We start from the raw sequence: 26811 nt of genomic DNA on the forward strand, positions 1-26811 counted from the left end.
TGTTTCGCTCTATCCAAAAATAAATACCCGAGACAGAGACATTGTGTAAAAAATGTTAATCCCGTTACTTTGTTGGTCCATGTTCGGGTAGTAAAAGGGTTGGGCTTGGAGAAAAAAATTTAAACTTAAAAACAAAATGGATGTAAAAATTTTAAAGATACCTTAAAAAAATTTCCGGTAGAACACTCGTGCTGATAACGTGTTGTGAGAAATAGAGAGAAAAGTTATGCAAATATATCAGAGAGTATTGTATTGCATTGATGTAAAACTGATTTCTTACACCGATGTATTTATAAGCAAAGTTTTCTACTGTGCACAATTGCAAAGTTTTCAACACGGGAGAAAATTACCTGACATGCATTAAATGTACGCAGGAAATATGGACTTCACGCATATGTGAACAGTGGACTTCACACATGTAAACAGTGGAATTGTTCATTCCACTGTTTCTCAACAAGTTATTCATCTCAATTTTTCTAAAAACTACCATATTAATACGAGACTAAACACGAGCACGACCCATTTGACTAAAGTGTGAGCTCTACCGTCGTCAGTTGGTCACCCAAGAGTCAAGACCAAGTGAATCGTTAGGATCCTACATTAACCTAAACCCTAGCATACAAACTCAGGAGTCTATACACTCGCATTCTCTCTGTCTACCGCGTTTTCTTCCATCTCTGGTGCAACATTTCAGTACCTTGTCGAACACCTGAAGATGCCTCCCAAGTCCGCTAAATCGAAGGATGCACCGGCTGAGCGACCCGTTCTCGGTCGATTCTCATCTCACCTAAAGATTGGAATCGTGAGACTTCTTTTCTTAACACGTTTATGTATGAAGACCAATTGCATGTGCTCGATGCTTTTTTTTCTTACTAGTTTTAATGGTGATTGTTGATGATCAATCTTACAGCAAAGTTTTTGGCGACCAATTATTTTTTATTGTTGCCAGGTTCTATTGCTGCTTTTTTTTTATTGTATTTGTTGTACCTATGATACTATGATTCTTTTCCACAAATTAAATTCTTAACCTATTTTTTTCATCGTTCGAAAGTTAAATATGTACCCACGTCTGATCAATAAGGTTGTCGGCTTGTCGATATTTCAGCATCTGTTCCTGCTATTTTGTGACTTATAATACTTCATATAGGTTTTGTTTTTGGTTTCCATTGGTTCATACTGAAAGCTACAAAATATTACCAAATTACTCACCAGTTACCTGGAATTGATGTTGTTCACTTACCGGTTTTTATCTAATATCATGATGTAATATGATAGTTCTATTGATGATGCAATTGTTGCTTCTGATGGTTGCTCTCTCGTTTGCTACTGACTTCAGTTGTTTTATTGATTATCAGGTTGGGCTGCCGAATGTTGGGAAGTCAACTCTTTTTAACACTCTCACGAAACTTTCAATTCCAGCGGAAAATTTTCCATTTTGTACCATTGAGCCTAATGAGGCCCGAGTTAATATTCCCGATGAAAGATTTGATTGGCTTTTGCAATTGTACAAACCTAAGAGCGAGGTCCGTGGACATATGTTTTTGTTGCCTTTAGTTCATGTTATAGATGTCATATCTGATGTAGGGTTTTACCTTATTGTTGTGACGGTTTCTATGTTAATTTGTGATATTGGATGGAATACAGCATGGACCCACTGCAGGGTTGGACTTAAAACTTGTGGTGTTCTGAATTCCTTTTGCAAATATTGAACAATATTGTGCTACTCACTTCTTTGCTAGTGCTAGTTCATTGATATATATATTCCCATGATTGACCATTGAGGTCCTTCATAAGTTGTTAGTTTTCTCTTGCATTTTGTGAACTCTCCCATTATCATCCACAAGCTAAATTCCATGTGGTTTTTAAGATGTATACACAAAAATCTTGCATTTTCTTTTATCAATTTTTTATTTTTAAATTTCGTCCTTTGTTTAAATTGTTTGTCCTCGATTTTTGCAGTAGAACCAATAAGAATAAGGAGTAGTGTACTGAATGCATATAAATAAGGTGAATAGTTAGCAATATAATACTGACACATCCCAAAATAAAAAGGTTTAGCTGACAGAACCTGTGAATCGGAAAACACTTTCAACATCATTCAAACAAAAACTACAGGGTTTATTGTTGTTTAAGGGAAGAAATTTATTGGTTCAGGGTGAATAGTGGCTGTTTGTGGTGGTGGACACAAAGGGTTGGTTTAGTCTTGTGGCAAGTTGCTGGCAGTGCTTGCCTTTTGGTATGCGCAAAGTTGCGCAAGATTAATAGAGGTGAGAGAGTGCAAAGGGAAGAGAGACTGAGAAAGCCTTATATTATAAAACGATTGACACGCAGTGTAGTGTGCAGGTAGGGATTTATTGTTTCGATAAGGGTACCCAAAAAGTTAGGAGTATCATGAGTTAATCAACATTTGAGATTATTTTGAGATCAGCACTAGGTTGGATTAGTTTTGTTATCCTCTGCATTTGGGTATGCAATATAAAATTGCATTAAAAGGGCACCAAAGTGGTATCAAGCCTATACAAATATCATGAAGCTCCAAAAGACACCTACAAAATGAAGATTGGATTTATCTACGAAATAAGGTAGGATGGCTGGAGTTGAAGTACTTGTATCCAACTGACAGGATTCTGCAGAAAATAAAATTGAGAAGTTTGGATTGATAATATTTTCCTTTTGGAGTCTATCATTTCCTCGTTTTTTCATGCACACCATAATCTGATACTACATGTCTGGGCAAGGCTCAAACCCTTTTTTGCTTATCTTTTGTAGGAAAATTTCCTTTTCCTTTCTTAGGTGCCAGGCAAAAAACATGTTTAACCTTGGACCTTCAAAGGGAAGCAGAAGCTTAATTTGTCATGGAAAACATCTCTGCTACCACTTAGTCATACCATATAATTTTGTCCATTAGTTTTATGACAATCCTCGACAACAAGTTTAGGTGGGTACAAATTGCTCCATCATATATTTTTGCTTTCAATTTGTTGAGAGTCAAGGGGCTAGGGAGGGAGTCCTAATACGTTTGAGTACCATCCATGAGACCATCTCATTGACTGCAGCTTCTTTGAAGGAGGCTACCTTGTAAAGAGTTAAAATTCAAGCTTTCAAGGGCTATTACCTAGCTTCTCCCAGGGACGCCACCTTATGTGAGGGTGATGGCTAGTGTCTCTTACCCGGGCTCCTAATCTGTCATTAGGAAATGCTCTTCCCTATTAATTTGGGAATTTATATATATCGTTATGTTCATAATCCTTCTCACGCACACACTTGCTTCATAAAGCTTGAAGTTTTATTTATCAGTTCCCCTTTTTTTTAATTTAATATCTACTTGCCATGTTCTGGTGCTTTGCAGGTATCAGCTTTTCTGGAAATCCATGACATTGCTGGACTTGTTCGAGGTGCTCATCAAGGACAAGGGTTGGGAAACAATTTCTTATCTCATATTCGTGCGGTGGATGGCATTTTTCACGTTCTACGTAAGATGTTATGATTTTTTACCTCTTTATCCAAAAGGCATTATGATGCTAGATGGAAGTCAAAGAATAGTGTATGAAAGTATGATAGTGCTCTTAAGAAACTGTAGATTTCTTGCATATCCATGTGATTTTATCTCCCATGTCAGGTTATCTTCTCTGTATTATAATGAACATTTCGTCCCTAAGTGTATCAAGTGTACCTTATACCAGACTTAAGACTAGGGTTTGTATGATGCCGAACTCAACGGACTATTATGATTAAAATCTCTACAATTGGAACAAGATCGGATTAGGTTATACTAATTTTATTTTTTAGGCAATTGTGGTTTTAATCTTTAATGTACTCCATAGAATCAGACAGGTTAAACATATGAATCTATTAGGATAAATGAATTGACAAGGCTTTTATATTATTCTGGTACTTGTTTCCAACTAGTTCATCTCTGGCCATTTGTTTATTTGTTTGTATTTCATTGTTGAAGACTAACATTCTTGATGAGGAATATTCTTTGGTCTATGGGGGGTAGGACTAAGATAAGTGATATGCCTTATCTAGGTCAGATAGATTACAGTAGATGTAGGTTTTAGTAAAAACTCAGATGGACCATCACTAATTGTCTGATCAAATAGACGAAACAACTCCAAACTGGAAACGCCAGTTTGGGCAAATAAGCTTCTCCCCTCACACAAGTTTCAAGCAGAACTCAAAACTCAATATTCATAAACTCACGCATGATATAAATGTGCTGTATGTGGTCTTTTAATAGAGGGATAAACTAACTGAGTTAAAACAGAGTTTATTGAAAAATTTTAAGCCTTACATCTAAAAACCAATTATGTACTAGGTAAATATGAGTAATAATACATCAAATATAATGCTTAGGCTCATTGGAAAACGGCTCACATTATTCCTACTCAAAATAGAATAAATAAGTCTTAATTGGCATAAATAATTCAGAAAAGCTGTAAATTACCATGCGGATCGGGTGTAGGAATAAAGATACTGAAGGCCATACAAACTCTCTGAATGCAGCATAAATAAGTCTTCACACTATGTACCGCTTTTGTTAGTTTGCTGCTCCAAACAAGCTGGAACCAACCTTAAACCTGTGGTTGTACTTTAGTGATGGCTGATTTATCTGACATGCTCTCTTGTAGCTTCGTTGTAAGAATCTAGAAAATGTGCATCTTACTCTCTTTCGTATACCAGTTGGATTTGGAAGGCTAATGTAAAAGTTTCAGCTGTTGTTTTGATCAGTGTACTTAATGAGCTGATAGATTAGTTGCAAACCTAGAAACCTTTTAAGACATTTATCATGTTCATTTGTGTTTGTGCTTTAGAGATCACCAATTGAAAGCTTCGGAACATTGAAGTTGCTTGGTTTTGTTTTGTTGTCAGGAGCATTTGATGATCCCGATATAATCCATGTTGATGATACTGTGGATCCTGTGAGAGATTTAGAGACCATAAGTGAAGAACTGAGGTTGAAGGTATATTGTTTCAAAGTTACCTGTCTAAGTTGGCTTGGTTTCTCCTTTTATTTTGATCAGCTGGCCTCTTAAGTTTCTTTCTTTCAAGTGAAGGCTTTGTTTGGCAATTGGCATCTTATTGCTGTATATTAGTGATTATTCTATCTTAATGCTTCTAGTGACTAATTATCTTACTCCATTTATGTGAAGATAATATGTATATATTCTTTCTTGCTAGTGGCCACTGAAACAGAGCATAGGTAATGTTGATTAGAGGAATGATATCTCATCTAATGCATGTGCTTTCGTGGGATATGAGCTATGATTTTCTACCTTGAAAAAGGATGAAGCAGGCTCCTATCATATAATGTCCATTGTTGGTTGGGATTCGTTCAAATTACTGAACATATTTATGTATGTGCTGATAAACATGTGTATGCTCTGTTGTTGGTTATGAGGGAGGGGTTTACATTTGTTAGTTTCTTAATTTACCCTTGGTTGATTGCATTTACATATTGGTCTATGAGAGACAAAGTAAATGACATTTGAACCCTCAGAAACTTTGGAGACAATATATCAGGACTTTTGATTCAAGTGAATAAAGACTAACCAGTTCTTCTGGAACATATGTAGCTGTGAACTCCTTTATTGCTATCTTTTGCTTACTTTAAAGATTATGTGATCCCTGTGATGAGGAAAAATAAATTTTAGAGCTCTTATGAATTCATCTCTTGTTGTCCTTTGGATACAAGTCTCTATTACCTTTTGAAAGGAAAAAAAAGTATGATGGGGTTTTTGCATATAGATTTTATCCAGGCCTTGTTCTTCATTACCATCACCCTTTCAACTTGTATAGTACTTCCCACATTTCTATACTTACAATACTTTAAAATTTGGAATATTTAATGTTCCTATACCAACTTTGACCACATTGTTTCTCATCCAGCTACATAAATTACCAAATGCTATATGAAAAATGTTCTGTGTATGTTCAATGTTCATTTTAAATGTATTAATGGTCAAAGTTTTGTTTTGGCAAGTTGAAAGTCAAAAGTCTTGCAAGTACTTTGAAACCCAGGAAGTGTTCCAAATTTTGTGTATTCAAAGTCAAAGCTTTGTTTTGGCAAAGTCAAAGTGTTGAAAGTCAAAGTGTTGAAAGTCAAAGTGTTGCAAGTACTTTGAGGGTCAAAGGGTGAGGAAAGTGTCAACGGAGGTATCTTTAGGATGTCTTCCAATCTTGTTTATACCCACCCTATTATGCTGTCACAATTCTCTTCTATTTGTCTGGCCTTGAGATCATCTATGCAAATGTTATAACTCCTTGCTAGTGAAAACTTTGTTTAGGCTCTATTACGATGACATATAGATCACGGCTAACCTGGTGGTGTATGAGCCTTGTTCATCATCGTCATAAACTTTTCACACTGCTATAATATTGGATAAGTGGTTGAGTGTGTCAAAGGAGGCATTTCTGGGACATTCACCAATACCAACCTTGTTTATTCCCACTGTAGCACACTTAACTTTGAAGCTTTGATGAGATTGAGCGCTCCAGTGCAAGTGAAGTTGGCACTATTTGCTGTAGGAATTGTAAGATGTTGATCTTTGACTGCAAAAACTCTTCTGTTTTGCTTGTCTGCTCCTGTGGTTGAGAAATGAAAAGCTCTTTTTTCAATACAGCAAATATGCTCCTTTGTTCCAAAATTTACAAGGGTTCAGAAAGTTTAAACGATGGTTGTGAAAGTATACTGGTGAACTGTTTCTCAGTTGGTGAAGGAATCCTCTTTTGCCTGCATGCAAATGTTACAACCTATGAAGCTTGAAAACACTTTTGTGGCTGCGTTTTGTTGTTCTTGAAGTTGTTGCAGTTCAATAAGGAACAAAATGCCTTAGCTCACATGGCACCCCACACCTAAAACGCTTCGGTTGTTCGAAACCTCCAAAACTACCACTCCGTTGGAACATTTGTGGGCTTCAAACATGGGTTTCTACTTTCTACCATGGAATGACCATGAAAAGAAAAGTTCAGTCTCTCTAAAAAAACTTCACGCTAACCACCCACTGTTGGCTAGGTCACTGGTGATAGCCCATCAGAGCAAGTCCTTGGCGGTCATACATCTTTTACTCAGCAAATCTGTATGTCCCCAAAGGTGCCGACATATTGTGATTTCTTTGGTTCACTCTCCCACGCAAGGAAAAAACTCGCGGATGCGGTTGCGATAACATTTGTGTTGTCGCGGAAATGGCTTGTAATGGATGAATGGAACAGATGGCGGCCGTCGCAGCGTGAACTTAAAAAAAGTTCACATTAATATGTGCTAACCTTATTTGCGATGTTTTGGTTTATGAAGCGTTAATTACAGCATAATATAATCATATCTATGAGAATATCATGTTTCATCAGCTATATAATTGATTCATAAAATATTTCTGGCCAATGTTTTAAAAGAAAGGATGTAAAAACGTTCTGACTCGGCGAGTTCGGGTTATGGAACGGACAACGTGACAAGAAGCATGTGATTTTCATTATGGCGTTCCGTAACGAGATTTCACTGAACGACAAATCCAAAATCCGTTACTTAACGGAACGGGAGAGTTTTAATTCCATGCTCCCACGTCTTCACATGCTTGCTTAAGCTGTGGAAATATTTGCTTTTGTTCAGAAAAGGAATGATTCAAGATGATAGGTATTACTGTACTAATAGAAATGGAGAAGATGAACGAAAAAAAAATGCAGCAAAATTGCAACATTTTTAGATTAGATTTGAAACTGTACTTGAAGAAATGTAACATTCCAAACACTAATTGTGAGGATATGATTGAGTTTATTGTATGAATATTCGATAGTATCATATTACCAGCACACTTTATGGTTATAATGGCAGAATCAGTCAAAATAGCTGATGTGAGAACACAACAGTTTGTGATGGGTAGGCATAATCTTTAAGTATGTGTTATGGAGCGACTTCTTATGAAGTGGAAGCTGAAAATTAGCTGCAGAATTACAACTCTGTCAAAACAGCATGCAGCACAAACTTCAACAACTCCCAGCTTCCGAGAACCATATAAAGAGAAAGAGGCTGCCAGTAGCAACTTAACTGAAAGCTTCTAAGCCCTAGGGTCAAAGTGTCAAACTCAGATTTGGCTCTTTCTGCTTAATTCTCACCAGAAAGCAAGAAGTGGCTACTCCTATGTGGCCAGAAAGGACTATGCTGACAGGAACTTGGGACAAAACTGATCTGTCAATGTAAAAAGTTTCTAGCAACTTTAGACACCTTGGGTCCAGGCAGACACTTGTGAAAATGTGTAACCCTAGAGAAGGCAAGAAATGAGAAAGATATAGAAGAAACAAGGTTGCATCAAAGATAAGACCATTATCAGCAGCAGCAGTGGAAGGCAAGGGTAGGAACGGCGAAGACGAGGAGGCTCATGCTGCTATAGCGTCCACCAGGGATATGGTGGCATCACAGTTACCTCAAGTGAAAACTTCTCGAAATGTAAGGAAATTATGAGCGTTCCTGAAAAAAAGGCTGAGTGAACTTATGACGTGTTTCATATTAAGTCTTGTGTTTGTGCTAAGAACTAATATTGTAAGGGGAAGGGTATTTTACATATTATCTTCTTTGGTTTACTTGGGGAATAGTTGGATAGTTTGTTAAGGGGAGTAGTATAGATATAGAGCAAGAGAATGGGAAGGGCATCTTGAAAATTGATAAGTTTAGTGAGGGAAATGGTTACTTGGGAGAGCTCCAACCTCTCGAATGTTGGTTAGGTTGTAACCGGTGTTAATAATCAGTTCAATCATTATCTTAGTAGTTTTCTCATTAATTCTCCATTAGTCCTTTTTAATTCCTTTAAATCTGCTGTTATGCTGAGAAATTAGCTAGAGTCATCTTGGTTCTTAGCAGTTTGCTGTTATTCTATTGCATATTTGCACTTTGTCCAATCTGTTGTGCTTCTTGGTTCCTTTCTTAATAGAAGTACTATAACTTGAACTATTTGTGAATTCATCATTTAGTTGACTAGATATGATATCTATTTCTATTTCTATTTCTATTTCTGATAGCAGAAGCTATGTTATGGCAGGATGTTGAATTTATGGAAAGGAAGATCGAGGATCTTGAGAAAAGCATGAAGAGGAGCAATGATAAGCAACTGAAACTGGAGCATGAGACCTGTCTAAAGGTGTCTGTCTGTGCTGAATTTGCTCATGCTGTCGTTTGCTTTACGTTGTTAAGTATTTTGCATAGTAACACAATATCTCTAGTACTACGATAAAATTGTTAGAACTGAGAATTGAGATTAATTCCTTATAAGCTGCTGTTTGTGTGTGTGGGTGTGTGGGTGTGTGGGTGTGTGTGTGTGAGAGAGAGAGAGAGAGAGAGGAAATGAATTAAACCCAGGGGAGGGGTAAATTTGCAGATATGCTATAGATAGAATGGAAAGCATGCAATTCGCTGAATTACCCATGTAATATGACTGAAGTTTGTTTTTTTAAAGCAAATGGAACTGTTCTTCTTTCTCTTTCTCCCCCTCTTTTGTAAAGAAGATTGTGGAACAGGTTTGTCTGCTATTTAATTGAAAATCCTCGTGTCTTCAAATAACATGTTTGTATACTAGTGGCAAACTCATTCTCAGTTGCCATCTCACCCGGAACCAAACCTCATAAACAAGAATTCTGAAGTACATTTCTTTTTTCTTTTTGTGGTAAAAAAATATGGGCATATTATTCAATGCGCCGTTGGATTTACAGGTTAAAACATGGCTCGAGGAGGGAAAGGATATTCGTTTAGGGGACTGGAAAGCTGCTGATGTTGAGGTCCTGAATACTTTTCAGTTGCTCACTGCAAAGCCTGTTGTTTATTTGGTAAGTGCCTTATTGCCTTTTATTTTGGCCTGGCATGTATCTTATTTACTTATATTTGTGCAGTTGGCTACACTTGCGCATTCATTGGTCAATACAGTAATGAAGAAAATTGTATTCTTTGCGTTGATCACTCTGCATCGCAACATTTTGTCTTTTATAGAGTTAACTTTGACATGTTAATATGGCTATATGGGGTTAGCGTAATTGGTTCAGTGCTCTTCTTTCACAAGAGTATAGAGTTTCACATCTAATTGGGGTTGAATTCAAGTTTCTTTTCTCTTCTAATCATTGAGAAAAGGGGATAGGAACTTACATTCTCATCTGAAAGGGAGTACAACCATGGTAAAAGGATGCAAATGATAAGCAATGTGTACCAACCTTTTTTAGTGATTGTATGTGAGCATTTGCTGACATCATATGCAGTAGGACATAGGCATCTCAGGCATTATGCTTTAGCATACAAGTAGAAATCGGTTTAGCATGGGAACTTGCTTTAATTTTTTCTATAATCGTGATTGCCAGAATGTTCCCAATTCTTTGATATGCTCACCATTTATTGGGGAAAGCATAACAAATTTGATATTTTTTGTGAACTTAGGGCTATGATTTCATATACTTGGATAGTGATTCATGAGAAAGTTATTTTGCAATGACAAAAGCTCCTCTTAACGACATTTGCCTGTATCGGGGGTGATGGATTAGAGCAACAAAAGTCAAACCACCTTAATAAAGGGAGAACAAATTGCATTGAGATGTTTGTAAGGGGGATACTGTAGTATTGTTGTGATGAGAAGGGAAGGAAGAAGAAGTTATTACCCTCAAAATGAGGTAATAATTACGCTAGGGTGGTGGTGGTGAACGGGTGGGTAACTATTATCCCCATAATAAAGGTTACAATTCCCCCATCCATTATCTTTTCTTCTTACTGACACTAGCTTGTCCTTATTATCACCATTTCTTCCTTTTCATAATCACCTCTAACCACCTTAATTTTCCTTAGCCTCATGCATTACCCTCAAATCCTCAATCCAAACATTTCCCTTAAGCTAGTGTTTTTTTTTTTCACATTTTGGCAGCGGTCAACACCGGAGGATGCATTTGTGAGACTATCTGGTCCTCTGGTTTCCAGCTCTTGTGCTTTAGCACTTATCTTTAACCTTGTTTGGGTTCAGTTGGGTCCAACCTTGTTTTGTGTATGATTTTCTTGCTTCTTGGAAAAGGACAATGAAGAAATGTTTGTTTGCCAAGTTTTGGAAGAGGATTCTGTTGGCAATATGGTGGTACTTAAAAGGAAAGAAACCGAGTAGCTTTTACTCGTCAAATTCCATTATTCGAGATCTGTTATGGAGTTGTAGTCAAGTTTTGGTCCCTGTGCGTCACTCGACTTTTTCTGAATTTGTAGACTAGTTGCTCTATGATAAGGTTAAGAGCTTGAGCCTTATTGTCGTAGCCCTCCTTTTGTATGTTGGAGGTGATACCTCGCTGGTTGTCTTTCTAATCTGATTCTTCAGGCACTTGTCCATAAAAGAAGTGGTTCGTTAGAACCAAATCATGCTGTATCTATTTCTCCAAGTCAACTGGAAGAATGATGGTTTTCCTTAATTGTAAGTAGCGGTCACATGGAATAAACATGGTTGCGTTTGTAGTACTAGTCGCGTTTTCGTAAGAATGGCTCGTAACAGCCTGATAGAACGTTCCGTCACAGTGTAAATTAAAAAAAAATCACCTGAGTGGGTTTTGAAGCTTGTTTTTCCATTTTTAATACTATATGATGTTCAAATACACTATTTGGGATACTTCTGACCACTGTTATCTAATTTGCTATCTAATTCGCCTTTTGAATTCGCCAAATTCGCCCAAAATGAGCCAAAAATGAACCAAAACCGACCATAATTCGCTTTTCTCAATTTGCGATTTGCGGGGGAATTAGGTAACACTGCTTCTGATACATATATAATTATTTACATATTGTTTAACAAATAATTGGATTAAAAGAATTATGAAACACAGAATATAAGAAACTGTTAGTACTATGTAGCCTTATAATTGGAGTGAACTAAAAAAAAAGGCTAAGAAAAATCAAGAAATCATATAACAAATAATTTTTGGAAAAATAAGATACTCAAATGGAATAATTACTTAAATAAAGAAGGATGTATGTTGGTGACCTATTTATGATAAAAGTTGAGATGATGAAATTTTGGAAGGAAATGGATTTAATTGTGTTTTTTTTATTTTTTAAGGATTTCAGAAATCTGGACATGGCTTCTTGAATCTTCTCATCTTGTTCTTCTCTCACTTGCTGCAAGTCACGTGAAGCACTTCCCATCAACATAGAGCATTAGTATATCCAAAACTTCACCGCAAAATTATGAGTCTTTTGGTAGAATTTAGGAGGGAAACCCACTTTCACGTAAGTGGAGTGATTTTTTGAGGTTTTTCTCTTTTTCCTTTTTCTTTTGGATTAACATAGTATGAAAATTTGTGTCATTAGTTTAGGAAGTTGCAAATATAAAATGAAAGTAAATTATGTTTGTAAAGAAAAAAATTATTATAAGTAGCTAGTAGTATAGTACAAAATCAAACAAATTATTAATAACATAAGCTCAAAGTAAATAAATAAATCATACACCAACGTTTTTCCAATTAATACCCCTTTGATTACTTTTTGGCATCCATCCAACGTTTTTATCTTCAGATTTTAGATCGTGGCATTTTCCAACTAATTTGTGAAACTAAAACAATACAATTTCATAATTTTATGTATAGTTTTCACAATACAATATATATATATATATATATATATATATATATATATATATATATATATATATATTGGTTTAAGTTCATATGAGAACCACCCTTATCGTGAGAACCGTGAGAATTGTGAGAACCACTCATTTTTCCTCATTTTACGAAGATTTTGATCATTTCATAACATTTTTGCTCATATTTTATTTCACTTATTTTATAGTTTTGCTCATTTAACAATTTTATGCTCATTTATCAACGTTTTTGCTCATTTTACGTTTTGCTCATTTTTTTTTTCTCATTTAACTTTTTTATGCTCATTTTACGTTTTTCTTCTTTTACATTTTTGTTCATTTTACGTTTTTGATAACTTAATATTTTCTATTTATTTTATGTTTCCGCTCATTTGTTACTTTTTTTTGCTCATTTTAGGAAGTTCTCACGGTTCTCATTAGAACCAACCCTATTTATATATATAAAAAACAAATTATTACATAATTAAATATAGAATATTATAATCTCATTTTAAATTTTCGATAGTCTATTTATTACTTCCTTCGTTTTCTAACAAGTGACATGGAGAGAAAGTGGGGGAATACCAAAGAGCCTAGAAAGAAAAAGTTGGGACCGCTTGTTTAACCAATCAAATTTGATTATTGGATAAAATACGTAGGTGAAACAATTGAACGGAATGACTAGTCAAAAAATCGTTGCAAGCGGTGGTTCCGTAACGGAACAACCGAGTTTTTCTTCCCTAAGTGGTCATCAATAATTTATAGACATAGTGTTTTTCATTACATGACTATAAATGAACAACATCCTTGATTTTGTTCAGCAATTTAAGAGGCAACAATTTTGAATGATAGATCTTATTAATCTTACATCAGATAGGTATGGTGATTTCTGGTGCTGACTATATTTATGACCAGGTTAATATGACAGAGAGAGATTATCAAAGAAAGAAGAACAAGTTTCTTCCGAAAATTCATGCCTGGTATGTAGCATAGCTATGTTTTATGTTGGGCTTCTTATTTGTTGTTTGCTACCAGGCGGTAATCTTATTGTTATACATTATAAATGACATGGTTATGCAAAGTTGCAATTTATGTGTTTCACTTTTGGTACGCCTATGGCCATATTTTTTTTCAAAAAGGACCACATGACTGCAAATTTGAGGTTCTAAATTTAGTGTTGTAAATTTGAGGTTCTAAATTTAGTGTTGTAAATTTGAGGTTCTAAATCTAGTGTTCATCCAAGTAAGCTAAATATATATCTTAACATACTATTGGAATCATAAATATATTCTTTTGTAGACCGTAAAACTTCTAACTGGTTTAGTAGGTGGAAGACTCACTAGTTATATCGTAGGAGGCCATATAGAATATTTCACAATGCAGGAATTGGCAAGCAATTGCATATGTACGTGCATGTCAAGAATGCCACTCTCAACCTTTTCTTTAGACCTTTAGACTACTTTGTATATGTTGCCAATCATAATCTTCTATTTTGGGTCTTCTTGATCTACCGTATCGACTCAGTTGACATTCTTGCTCGAGTCGCCTATTATAGTGCCTATTAATAGTTACTCGATATCCTCTTCTACTTTCGTTTGTCCTTCAACCTCAAAACTAAGCGGCCAACTTTCATATTGGAAGGGAGCACCGTAATGTGCTCACACTAGTCTAATGTAACCATATAAAAAGCGGATGCTGTCTTAGCGGTCGCATTATCACAGAAGCGGCTTGTATCAGATGTATGGAAAGGACCGCATTTAACGTGGCGTGAGTTCCTTCAAAAATTCACGTACTATGTTACTTGGACTCGTATAGGAGTGTTGGATATGGGTACAGATCCAAATGTCGGGTACGACAATTCCAAAAAATCAGGACATGAAATTTGGACACGGGTACGGGTACGCGAAAATAATTTTAATAATTAATTAGCTAACTTATATTTTATAATTGTCTACGTATAATATATTAATTTAATAGAACAACTTAGGCATAGGCTAAGAAGAAAAAAAATGTTTTTAAAAAAGAAAAGAGAAGAAGGAAAGGAGAGAAGGAAAATAAAAAAGAAGAAAGAAAAGAAAAGGGACAAAGTCACGTGGACTTGTGACAAAAAGAAAAAGAAAAATAAAAAGAAAAGATGAAGACCGAATAGATAGAAGTACATAACACGAGTTTGAAGAGAGAGAAGAAGAGAAGTGAAGGCTGAAGAGATAAACTTACCGGTGAGTTCGAAGCTCCGGCGGCGAGTTTGAAGCTCCGGCCGTCGAGTCAAGGTGAGTTATCACCTTTCCTCTTCTTCTCTTCTTCTTTTCTTCTCTTCTCCTCTTCGAACTCTAGGGTTTGAGAATCTAGGGTTTAGAGCCGCCGTGTCCGAGTGAACTTTGCCGGATGTGACACGTATTTCGTACCGGTGTCGGTGTCGTGTCGTACCGACATCGGTATATGGCAAAATTTGCCGAGTCCGGGTAACAGAGTTCACATATAAGGGATTTAACATCATATTTGCAAATTTATAGTTCAAAAAGTATCTCTTCATCATAATATATGAAACAACTCATATACATCCAAACTTAAATAGTCCTCCTAATTTATTCTTCCTTCTTGAGTGTACGCATGTTGCTTTTCTTTCTATTTATGCCTTTTATTTCTTCAATTCTTTCCTAAGAACTGACGTAATGGGTAAAAGAATGCTCTGATGTGGCGAGTCAACGTTATGTAACGGGTGATGCGTGAGAAGGACATGATTTCTGGAAATGATAAGTTCCAAATCTGTTACAGATTGGTCATTACGTAAAGGAACGACTGAGTTTTAATTCAATGAGCTTAACAGATAAAATTTGAAGATTGACAATCTTTCAAATGATGCCAGGATATGTTCATATTGATACTCCGAGGCAATTGTTAAATTATAAAATATAACTGATTGTAGAACTCTTGCTAATCAAATCTAGCCGTAAAAGATATCTGTTATATGTAAGGATCACAAGCTGGTCGAGGCTCAAATGTTGATCTCAATGTAGCTTTGTGAGCTTGTGTATTAGGTTGATATTTGACGGAAGGCAAGAATTCTTACTATGAGAAGGCTTTTCCTTCAAAAAACATCATCAATTTTATGCTCGTGTCCATACTGAATTGAGCGGTCGATTTATACCAAAATATTTACAAAAATAGCTATGTAGCAATTTATACCATAACTTCCTTAAACGGGAAATGTTATAATTATTAAAGAATGAAAGAAATATAAGACTTTTGATCATTTTTATCTTATTATCCTGATGTAAAGTTATTAATTTCTTGAAAAAAATATCTGAATGATACATGCATGTAGATGTTAATATTTCTTGCAGTATGGTAGCGATCGTTAGTATTCATAACGTCCTACTTTCCTACGTTGGATTTGCTTGATGAAGATATAAGCCCCAGTGACATTGCTCATATGAGATCATAGTTGTAGAAATCATAAAATGGGAGCTTTAGGATGTTTCTCTTTGTTAGTTGGCTTAGGAAAATGAGAAGAAGTTCTTCATTGGTTTTTTTCCTTATGAAAAATTTCATTCCGTTTTTTTTTCTTCATTATACATCACTTTGACACACTTCCAAAATCTTTCGAGAGAATGGTCTTGTTCTTGAAATGGATTGTACAGGTAGGATTTTATGTAGGAATCAGATCTTTGCATTTCTTCTGAGACTCAGAGAGTTAAGTGTTGGGTGGTTGCTCATTTGAATATTATGATTATCTTGTTAGATTAAATTTTTATCTCTCAACTATTTCTTTTATTGTGATAAAGCGTGGTCTGTTTATTACCCTTAAGCCACATGTAAGGTGACTGTGTTCGTAATCGTGTATGTTTGTAAATATTTTTGACACTTGATCACTTGAATTAATGAATTGAATATCTTTCATTGCTATTATGGTTAATTAGGGTGCAAGAGCATGGAGCTGAACCAATTATCCCATTCAGTGGTGTTTTTGAGAGAAATTATGCTGACATGCCAGAAGATGAAGCTGCTAAATATTGTGATGAAAACAAGGTGCAGAGGTTAGTTCGATAACTTGCTTTGCCTTTGGAAAAATGAAATGGAATTGTTTAAGCAAGATGCCTACACACAAGTTCAAGTAATTGAAGAGCTCTCCGATTTATTAATATTCTGCTTTACCCCACGCCCTCTTTTTCATGGCTTAATGACAAATCAAACTTTTATTGGTGGAAATATATGAACTATGAAGTGTTTCTATACATTCGAGATTTCTCTTTCTTTTTTACTCTCTCTTCCCCCGATTTCTTTCTCTTTCTTCCTTCCTCATTCTACTTTTCCTCTCTTACCTTCAATCCCCTTAAACTGTTCACATTCTTACCTTCAATTACCTTTAACAACCTCTCCGTAAGAATCATAACTCTTTGATTTTTATAGAGATTCATTTACACTCTATCTCCTCCACTTCACCCAAAAATCCAGGATATCAAGCTCCTCTTTTTCCTGCTTTATCTCGACTTTTGCAGTCCACAGTTGCTCTTTTGGTGGTTTTGGAAATAAGATTGCGACACTACGTGCCTATAATAATGAAGATTAATGAGAACCAAAACAAGCATTATACTAAAGAACACCATAGATGCCCAAATATAGGCCCAATTTACCAATAAATTTAAAGAACAAGAAATGCCTCAAATTGAAGAAAAAACCCTCACCTATTATGACTGAAAATCATACTTTGTAGTAGCGGAATCTCCGAGGTCAAATTTAGAGTGCCAATTGGTGAGGTTGGGTCAAGATGAGGTTGGGTTGGTGGGTTAACGAGTTGAGAACCCCTTAACTTAAATGGGTTGAGAATTACAACCCAACCCAACCTTATGATAAAGGGGTCAGCTTTGAGGTCGACCCGTTTAATTTTTTTCAATGCACATAATCATATGCTATAAAATGTTCAAAATCAACAGAGTTGTTCATAATCAACAATATTCATCTTCGAGTTGAGAACCCCTTAACTTAAATGGGTTGAGAATTACAACCCAACCCAACCTTATGATAAAGGGGTCAGCTTTGAGGTCGACCCGTTTAATTTTTTTCAATGCACATAATCATATGCTATAAAATGTTCAAAATCAACAGAGTTGTTCATAATCAACAATATTCATCTTCTTCAGATATTTCAACGGTGTTCTTGAAGTTCATGTCGTTATCTTCCATGCCTATAAGAGCAACATGTAAAATAAAATTAACACATGAATCCGAAAACTAATGAAAGTTGCATATAATAGAAAAAACTGAAAATTAGAACAAAGAATTCGAAAAAAATTAGAACAAAGATGTTGAGCAAATTGACAAAATTATTTAGATGTTGAACAAAGAAGTAAAAATTTAAAGTAAAAAAAGATGGTGAATGATTAAAGTAAAAAAAGAGAGATGGACTTGAATTAAACCGAAGATGTTGTTGAATCTTCGATTTTGTGAAAAAGAAGAATCACGAGTGAATAAAGAGTGAAGAAGACTGAAGAATAGTAGAAGATTAAGAGTTAGCCGTCATTGTTAGGGTTTTTCATTTGAGAAAAGTTATTAAGGTTGTGTTAGGGTTTTTATTTACTTTTTTAACTTTTTATATGGGTAAAGGCCAATTTATTTGCTGGGAAATGAGTTGGGATTTTTAGGTTGTTTGCATAAATGGGTAAACGGGTTGGGTTAGGTTGATCCATTTAATTAAACGGGTTGAAATTTTCAACCCAACCCATTATTAATGGGATGGTGGGTTGGGCAATTTGCCAGATGTAGTCGAATTTGTCAAAAAAAAAGGTAAGCCCTAACTTGATCTAGGCTTGCATCAAAGAAATTTGGTTTTTAGAGGGATTTAAAGACAAAATTGAGGTTTTAATGAAGAGGAAATGAAAAATCGTGGGTAAAAGGGAAAAATGGGGGGAAATTTAATATGAAACATTTATTTGGGTCCCCCCTCGGCCCTCGCCTGGTTCTTCATCTAAGCTGAGTCAAAGTGGTAATTTTTAACGATTTGGAAACTTTGAGGCGATAAAATTGAAGAAAAAAGAAAAAACAAAAGGTAGTAAAGCATAAAATAGAGTACTTATAAGGTGGTAAAAATAAAGAAATCCACATTTTACTTTACTTTGATTTTCATTTTCTTTTTACTTTTCACCCACGACGCCACCACCCAAGTCAAACAGCCACCCTCCACACACCACTTCCACCAGCGAACTCTAAATCCACAACCAACCCTGAACCAGGGAAAAAAAATGCGCTCGCGGTCGCGTTCGCGGGAACGGTCGCGTTGTCGCGGGAACGGCTTGTAACGGCGAAATAGAACGTTTTGCGGCCGATGCGGCGTGAATTTTTTAAAAAAATTCACATTAATATGTTTTAACCTTATTTGTATTTTTTTAGTTTATGAAGCTTATTACAACATAATATAATCAAATCTAATAGAATATCATGTTTCCTCAACTATATAATTAAATCCTAAAAAAGATTTGGCCAATGTTTGCAAAGAACGGAAGTAACGGGGATAAAATCGTTCTAACGCGGCGAGTTCGCGTTACGGAACGGATAACGCGGCGAGAAGTACGTGAATTTTATTATGGCGTTCCGTAACGGGATTTCGCGGAACGGCAAATCCAAAATCCGTTACAGAACGGCCGTTCTGTAACGGAACGGGAGAGTTTTAATTCCCTGCCCTGAACCCACAACCAAATTTCAGATTTCAATCTAATCAAACTAAGCTTAAAATTCTCTCATTTCATCCTTTGTTTCGGTCCTCGGTCTTAAACAACCACCATAGCGACCACCTTGCTCCCCTTTTGAACTACCACCGCGCTGACCACCACCGGCAGATGCCAACCCATCTACCCCACTTTCTTTCCCGCGAACTCTCAACCCCATTCAACCACCACCACACCCTCGTAGGCCTGACTGCCATTCCCCTTGTCGCCTGCACCGCTCCAGTGCCATTACTCTTAGTCTTGCCGACAACCAACCCTGAACCCACTGTAAACCCGCTGCTCAATAAAAAAAAAACAAAAAGAAACCCAGAAACACATCAGTTCATCACAATCACGGAAACATAACCCAACCACCAACCATAAATCACCACTAAAGCCACATAAGCACCACGCTTCATCAACCCAAAACCACCCTTCCACCACCAAACTTCACCCACACAATCAAAATCACCACCCAAACGCCTCCAAAATCGCGCAACATCATCATTTTGAAACCCCTTATTTTAGCAACCATGTCAGTGATATCAGGTGTCAACGACATCATAATTGCCATTAGAGAGAAGCTCTAAGGCAAGATATTGGCCCGGAAAACGCCAGAATGGGCCGATGATTGGTGGAGATTATTTCGAATTTTGAGAAGAATTATGTTAAAGAGACCTTTTTGGCTGAATGGAAGATGACGACGATGATGGGAAGAGGAAGAGATGATTTGATGAGCACGGTTGGGTTTAGGGTTTGCGGGGTTGGGTGGGTTGACTGTTGAGGGGGGCTGCTTGTGCGTTTAGTGGTCTTGATGGGGAGGAGAGAGAAAAATGAGAGGAGAAAGGAGAAAGAAAGTGTTATTTTCTTTTAATGTAATAATAGTAATTAATATTTAAAAGTAAGGAACTTAAAAAAGCTTTCCTCAAAAAAAAAAAAGGAAATCAATCATATTTTAACACGCAGCACATTTGACCTCCTAAACATGCTAAATAGAAGAAAGCGGTCCTACAAGCTTAACTCAATCAAGAATAATCCAAAGTTTGACTTATTTGGGAAGATTGCATAGTGGTTGATTTATTTAAAACATTTTTTCCTTATTATTGTTATTATTATTGTTGTTGTTGTTTCTGCTGCTGCAGCAGTTCATTTAGGAACATTAAATAACTTGATGTAGGGAAAAAAAATTAAAAATAGGCCACACAAAAAACAATTAGGGCCTGCAAAAAATAGGAAAAAGAAGAGTGATCTAGAAAAATATGCCATCGCACGTGACTTTATGTGGCTTCAAAATTCCATGCCGGTCAAGTTGTACTTGATATATATTAAAAATATAAGAAAATAAAAAGAAAGAGGGAAAGAAGAGATTCGAAAGATCGATATTATGATAGAGAAGATTGACAAGAGCAAGAAGCTGACCTCAGAAAGTTTCGCCGACTATCGGATGTGATATGGCCAAGAGTAGTTGAAAGTGTTTCGCCGGCATTCTCAGAGAAAGTGATCGTCTATGGCTTCCCCACTCAGATTAGGGTTTTTGAAATGAGGGTTTTTATTTGGGGTTTAATTCGACACAATTTCTTGAAATCAATCGAGGGGTTTTGCTCGATTGGAGTCCTATAGCTAGGTAAGATTTGAAATTGAGTTTTAATTTAGATGTAGTCGGTTCTTGGATTATATTTTTCTATTGGTTGTTTATATAGCCAAGACTGTGTAACGGTTATAGAATGTCGTTCCAGTGTTACTTAACAGTTTCGCGCCGAGTTTGTTGTGATTTTAGCTCCCGCAAATATAATGGGGTTTTCCGCAACGGCTTCTCTCTGAACAGGGCACTTTGTAACTGAACGGGGCACTTTGTAACTGAACGGCCGCGATTTTATTCCCTCCATGTAACTGAAAAGAAGAAATGTTTGCAGGTCATCCTTTTTCAGTGTTGGGATGTAATGCAAGAAAGAGGGCCCACCGAATTTAATCCGAATTTTTCCTATATAAAAATCAGTCCTGAGCCTACCGTTCTTATGACCATCTATTTTATATATGCTATACATTTCATTTATGAGATAACCTTTTTAGTACTTAGGCTTACTCACTACGGGCCTGCTTCCACAAACAGCCACTCCAAGCTACTCTCACGTCCCTCCACATAGACTTTGAACTCCCATTTTTCAACTCTTATTCCTACAACCTCCACCCAAGTTCCTAAACCACCATTTTCCCACCACTGAGCTTACTTCTCGCCATTGAGCAAACTCCACCTGCTCACAGCTCCACCCACCAGAATTGCGGAGGCCGACAAATCCAGTGCCGACTACTATCCACCTTGAGGACAAGGTGGAAGTTTGGGAGGCCGGTAACGTGATGAACTGGCCTAAGGTGGAAGGATAATTTGGGTATTGCATAATTAGTTAGTTATTAGTAGTAACTTGAGGAATAAGATAGAAAGTGAGTGAGGATTAAATGCTATAGATAGAGGAGATTAGGGTGAGAAGGGGGCTTGAAAAATATATTTGAGAGTTCATTTGAGTGGTTAGCTTTTGGAGTGTGTCAAGTCACTCAAATACTATCTTCATTTGAAGTAATCAAAATCATCTTCTGTAACTGCCATTTGAAGTAATCAAAATCATCTTCATCTTTCATTCTATTGTCCGAATGTCCAGTTCATTACAATGCACTGGCTTCTCAACAATGTACTGCTTTCCCTGGAAATGCTGGAAAATGTTTCAATTCTATCTCATTCTAGAAAGTCATATCTCCTTATATTGTACTAGAGATATTTTTATTGAATGATGTTGTGGTTGTGTATGCATTTGTGCTGTTGCAGTGCAATCCCAAAGATCATCAAGACTGGGTTTTCGGCTATTAATCTAATTTACTTTTTCACTGCGGGTCCAGATGAGGTATTTCAATCATCTTTAATCCATATTCATTGCAATTTGAGTGATATGTTCAGTGCTTATAACTATCTCACATTCTCACTTCACTTAGATTAGTAGATCTTTTCTTAATAAACTAGCTTTTAAGCTCTCATTTGTCCATGTATTTGGAATAAAAATTGGGGAGTAATTGGCCATCACATGTCAGGAGGGACAACGAAATGCAGATATACTATGCTAGGATTCTCCTTTTATTTATAGATACGTATGTGTAGACTGAACCCAAATATATGGTTACTCTTTTGGAATATATTCATTTTGTCTCAATTTTAATATCCATGTTTCAAATATTGCCTTGCTCAAAATATTGCTTTGAGAATCATTTCAGGTGAAGTGTTGGCAAATTAGACGGCAAACAAAGGCTCCTCAAGCTGCAGGGACAATCCATACTGATTTTGAGAGAGGCTTCATTTGTGCTGAGGTAACTCTTATATGCAATTCTGGACTTTTGGTGTGCACGGAAATGCTCCTGGTGTAGTGTTTTTCCATATCCCAAACGTTCTAGATAGGAAACACTAAAGAATGTCCACAAATGTACTCGAAAGGGCTACCAGGTTGACAAAATGTGAGATGGTGGCATACTGTTTCAAGCCCAATCAATAAAACCAGAGGAATCAAAAACGCATTTGATAGCTGATACATTTAAAAAGCTGAATGCACTCATCTCTTCCCTTATTTACTGCTGTCCAATGTTGTTTTCAGTTCCGAGTTTCCATGGCATAACTTTAGATCTATAAATTAAAGCATTGATTGGAAGGGAGGAGGATGAGAGCTTAGAGTTTTTGTCTTCTGTAGAGTGACTACAAAGATAGCTTCTTTTCTATTGTTCAAAGGTTGTATAAAGATGGAAAGTAGATGCTGAGAGAGATAGAGGAAACATCGATGTAGAGAACTGAGGGGGGAGGGGGATTGGTAGATTATTCTGGAGAAGCAAGTATATATTTAACATATTTCTTTATGTGCACTGTGTCTTTTCAAGCTGTGCTATCTAGGTACTGTTACAAGACACATGTGCTAGGAGTTAGCATTTGCAGTACATATCTCAAATGTCAAGACTTACATTACATATGTGCTTGAGCTTAATATACATTGACATATAAGTAATTCTTTTGAAAAAAAAAATTGTCAGCTTATTTGTAAATTGCTTACATATCCCACATGTATATCCTTTCTCCCTCTCTTTGTGTGTATATATATTTCTTTCCCACTGATATGTTTGACATGATGATGCATCCAACAGACAGATGGTTTTTATACCCATCACCCATGTTAAGAGTGTCAACTTTTTTTAACACATATATCTGTGAACAAATGAAGAGTCCTGGTAACATAGGTTTCTATTGAAGATCCTTTTTGTGTACTTTAGGATATTTTCCTTTCTAGGGTATGAATCTACCAGCATAGATAATTTTTATGGGTAGAAGTAATATCATTTTATTAATATGAAATGCGGAGACTACTTAATATATCCTTGATTATATTGGAAGTCACTTAGTTGTTAGTAGTAACATCACATCACCTTAATTATTGACTCCTAACAAAAATATTTTGCCACTTGGAAAAATGGGTTGTTTGACATGGCATCATGACTGACCATTAAGGATAGAGTTGAATCAGGTTAGTTTGGTTTGGTATATTTTAGGTCTAAGATTGAATCTAGTTGGATGAATGTTTTATTTGGTTAGTGTTAGATTAGAAGTCTGTCCAATTTTGCTACTAGATGTCGTGTTTGCTTTCAAATCAGAGCTCTATACATGGACTAGATAGATACAGGGTGGATAAATTTAGGATGGGGGCATCGAGTTAAGTTAATAGGAAGCATTATGCATTCCGAAGATCAGAACCTGTTGAAATTTAAATTCTTTAGTCTAACCTAAGATAGTGCCAAAGAAATAAATAGAAAATTGATTTAACCCAATAATGATTAAAAAAATCAACATGGAAAATATTCTAATCCGACATGCTCGACCCATTTAGAATGTCTACAATGATTTGGTGTTACAATTTTAAGCATTAAGAACCTCAATTTGTAATCTTAGGTTGCGGTATTAAGCTTGACTAAATCATCATATCCCCTTCATTTTTAGTTGTAGCCTTTTGACATTCATGATTGCAAACGCACAACTTTGATAAGTTATATTTTTGATTATTTAGTTACATATACTAGTACTAGTAAAAGAGTTTCAGTCAAGGTTAGTATGAGTAGCTCGAAAGTAAGATATTGTAATTTTAAAACGGGGGGAAAAATGTCCCAGTACTTTTTCGTAACTTCTTGTTTGCTACTTGTCTCAATATAAATGCAGCAGTTTGAACACATTTGCTAATATACAAAAACAAATGTTAGTATTATAAGATATTTGTAGATTTTTTAATGCCTTTTTTTTTCTCAACATATGGTTCTGTTTGGCAAATTGTAGGATAGCTTTGCCTGGTTTATATATTCGAACATATGCAACTTTTATTGCAAAGAAAGTTACCATGGCTACATTTTCAAAACCAAGTTTCCTCATCTCCGATATTTTACCTGGTGAACCAAAGCAGTGGATTGATCGCATTAGTTTCTCCAAATTTGTTCTCAATGAAGCTTTTTCTAGCTAACAGTTTGAAATTTTGAGATGGCTTCCCATGGCTGTTCACTTACTAAATCAAAATGACTTCCGTGGCTGTTCATTACAATCAAAATTATCCGCTAAGCCACTAATGAGAATTGGTGACAAGCTCTAGCACTCAAAGAGAGGCGCTCGAACATATCTGTCTGTAGTTATTCCCTCCCTAGCAAAATCAATGCTGTTGAATCTTATATTGTAAATACCACCTCGCTTGGATGAAAAAATCATCTTTTTCTTCACTAGCTTAAAGATTATTCTGATCTGTCACTGTTATAAACTTCTAATGTATATCAATATATCATTTAACTTGAATGTTTTCATCTTTGCTTCCATGTGTTCACTTTAGGTGTACAGTGCTGAAGCCAATCATAATACTCTTCATGCTCTGTTTTTTTGTTTGTTTTTATTATGCTCCTGCTCCTCCCTTGTCTGGCTTTGTAATCCAAATGGTCATTTTTTGTTATTTTCAGGTCATGAAATATGAGGACCTAAAAGAACATGGCAATGAGGGGGCTGTGAAGGTATGGACATTACTATACTGGTGAAAGTTTTGCTTACCTTACAGAATGCAGTTGCTGCCGTTATTATGTTGCTTTTCCGGGAAATTATCAGTTTTCTTCAGTGACTTCGTTTCATTCTTCTACTGTTCGTTCCTTTTGGAATGTGAGAACTTACAGCACTTGCACACATTTTTATAACTTTAGCACAGTTTAAGGCTTCTGGCGCATGTCTTATTGATACATTGGGGAGAATGGATTAGCTCCCTTCCACCCGTCATCCCCTTCCCTTCCACAAGTCATCCAGTATTATGCATGATTGTTACTGAAGGCATAGAGATGATTTCAGCAGTTGGAATGTTTTTTTTTTCTAGGTTAAAGAAGTCACGTAATTTTGCTTTGGTTTAGAATATTTGGTAATTGCTGAATCGCTGATTGCATTTTAGAATTCTGCTGTGGTGGTTTAAATATCATGGATGTCTATCACATAGAACTTGTATATACAACCTGGATATAAAGATTCTGATAAAGGCCTGTCTCCTATCATCGATATGCGTTGGGATCTAGTACATCAGATAAATTGCACTTAAAATGAGAGCTTCTCCTAATCTTTCCTTAGCATGTTGGAGACAAATTTGTGTACTTGTATGCACTTTGTAATTTCATATTCCTTGAATACTCTTTACATCTTTTTTCCTCTATCCCACAATATTCTTTACACTTTTTTATCTTTGGATGTGATCGATTAGTTTAATCATTCTACCTTTTAAACATTGGCTCACACTCTCTCCTCCAAATAAAATAATACCATTCATATTATCTAGGAACTCTAACCATTGGCCAATACTCTCTCTACCCAATAAAATAATGCTATTTGTTTTGCTGTTGGTAACTCTTTTTTCCTTGTCCATACGCCTTTTCTCATAATTAGCACCTGAGATTTGTTGGTATTGTACAGGCTGCTGGGAAGTATCGACAGGAAGGCAAGACATACGTGGTTCAAGATGGTGATATAATATTTTTCAAGTTCAACGTATCTGGTGGTGGCAAGAAGTGAGCCTGTCATTGGTATAGCGAGCTTGCCATAATGTTATATTGTCTTTGTAACACTGGTGGTGAAAAGAATCTAAGAATCAACTTTCATCGTTGTGATACAAATTGGTTTATTTAACATTTTTATGATATTCGAAAGTTCAAATTTTGAGGCAGATCTTGTAATTTATTTTTGGTGGTAGATTAATCAGTCGGAGGTGTCTTAATCAATTATTTGATTTATTCTGCGGTGGGTGGATCTAGGGGTGTGCAAAAAGATTTGATCTGAATGATCCATTCCGATTATCTGTTCGCATTTGGTATTTATTTTTGGATATTGTGGATCGTCAATTCAGAGAAAAGAGTGGAGTTTTAGATTGGATACAGATTGAATTTTTTAAATTCTGGATAACTAGAAATCTGGTTAAGAAAAATCTTTTTTTAGTGAAAAATCCAGATGGGCAATA

At 36.0% G+C, this 26811-nt stretch overlaps 1 protein-coding gene across 1 annotated transcript; it reads left to right on the plus strand.

The window, feature by feature from the left end:
- The first annotated feature begins 580 nt into the window (after window positions 1-580).
- On the plus strand, window positions 581-26575 carry LOC104901233 (obg-like ATPase 1). The gene is made up of 12 exons (XM_010688781.4): window positions 581-802; window positions 1356-1523; window positions 3350-3473; window positions 4873-4964; window positions 9030-9128; window positions 9697-9810; window positions 13491-13555; window positions 16496-16612; window positions 22095-22170; window positions 22535-22627; window positions 25286-25336; window positions 26271-26575. The coding sequence occupies exons 1-12, from the start codon at window positions 716-718 to the stop codon at window positions 26367-26369; spliced, it is 1185 nt and encodes a 394-aa protein (XP_010687083.1). The 5' UTR covers window positions 581-715; the 3' UTR covers window positions 26370-26575.
- The last annotated feature ends 236 nt before the right edge of the window (window positions 26576-26811 follow it).

The sequence above is a fragment of the Beta vulgaris genome, chromosome 8, assembly GCF_026745355.1.
Source record: "Beta vulgaris subsp. vulgaris cultivar EL10 chromosome 8, EL10.2, whole genome shotgun sequence".
Classification (NCBI taxonomy): domain Eukaryota; kingdom Viridiplantae; phylum Streptophyta; class Magnoliopsida; order Caryophyllales; family Amaranthaceae; genus Beta; species Beta vulgaris.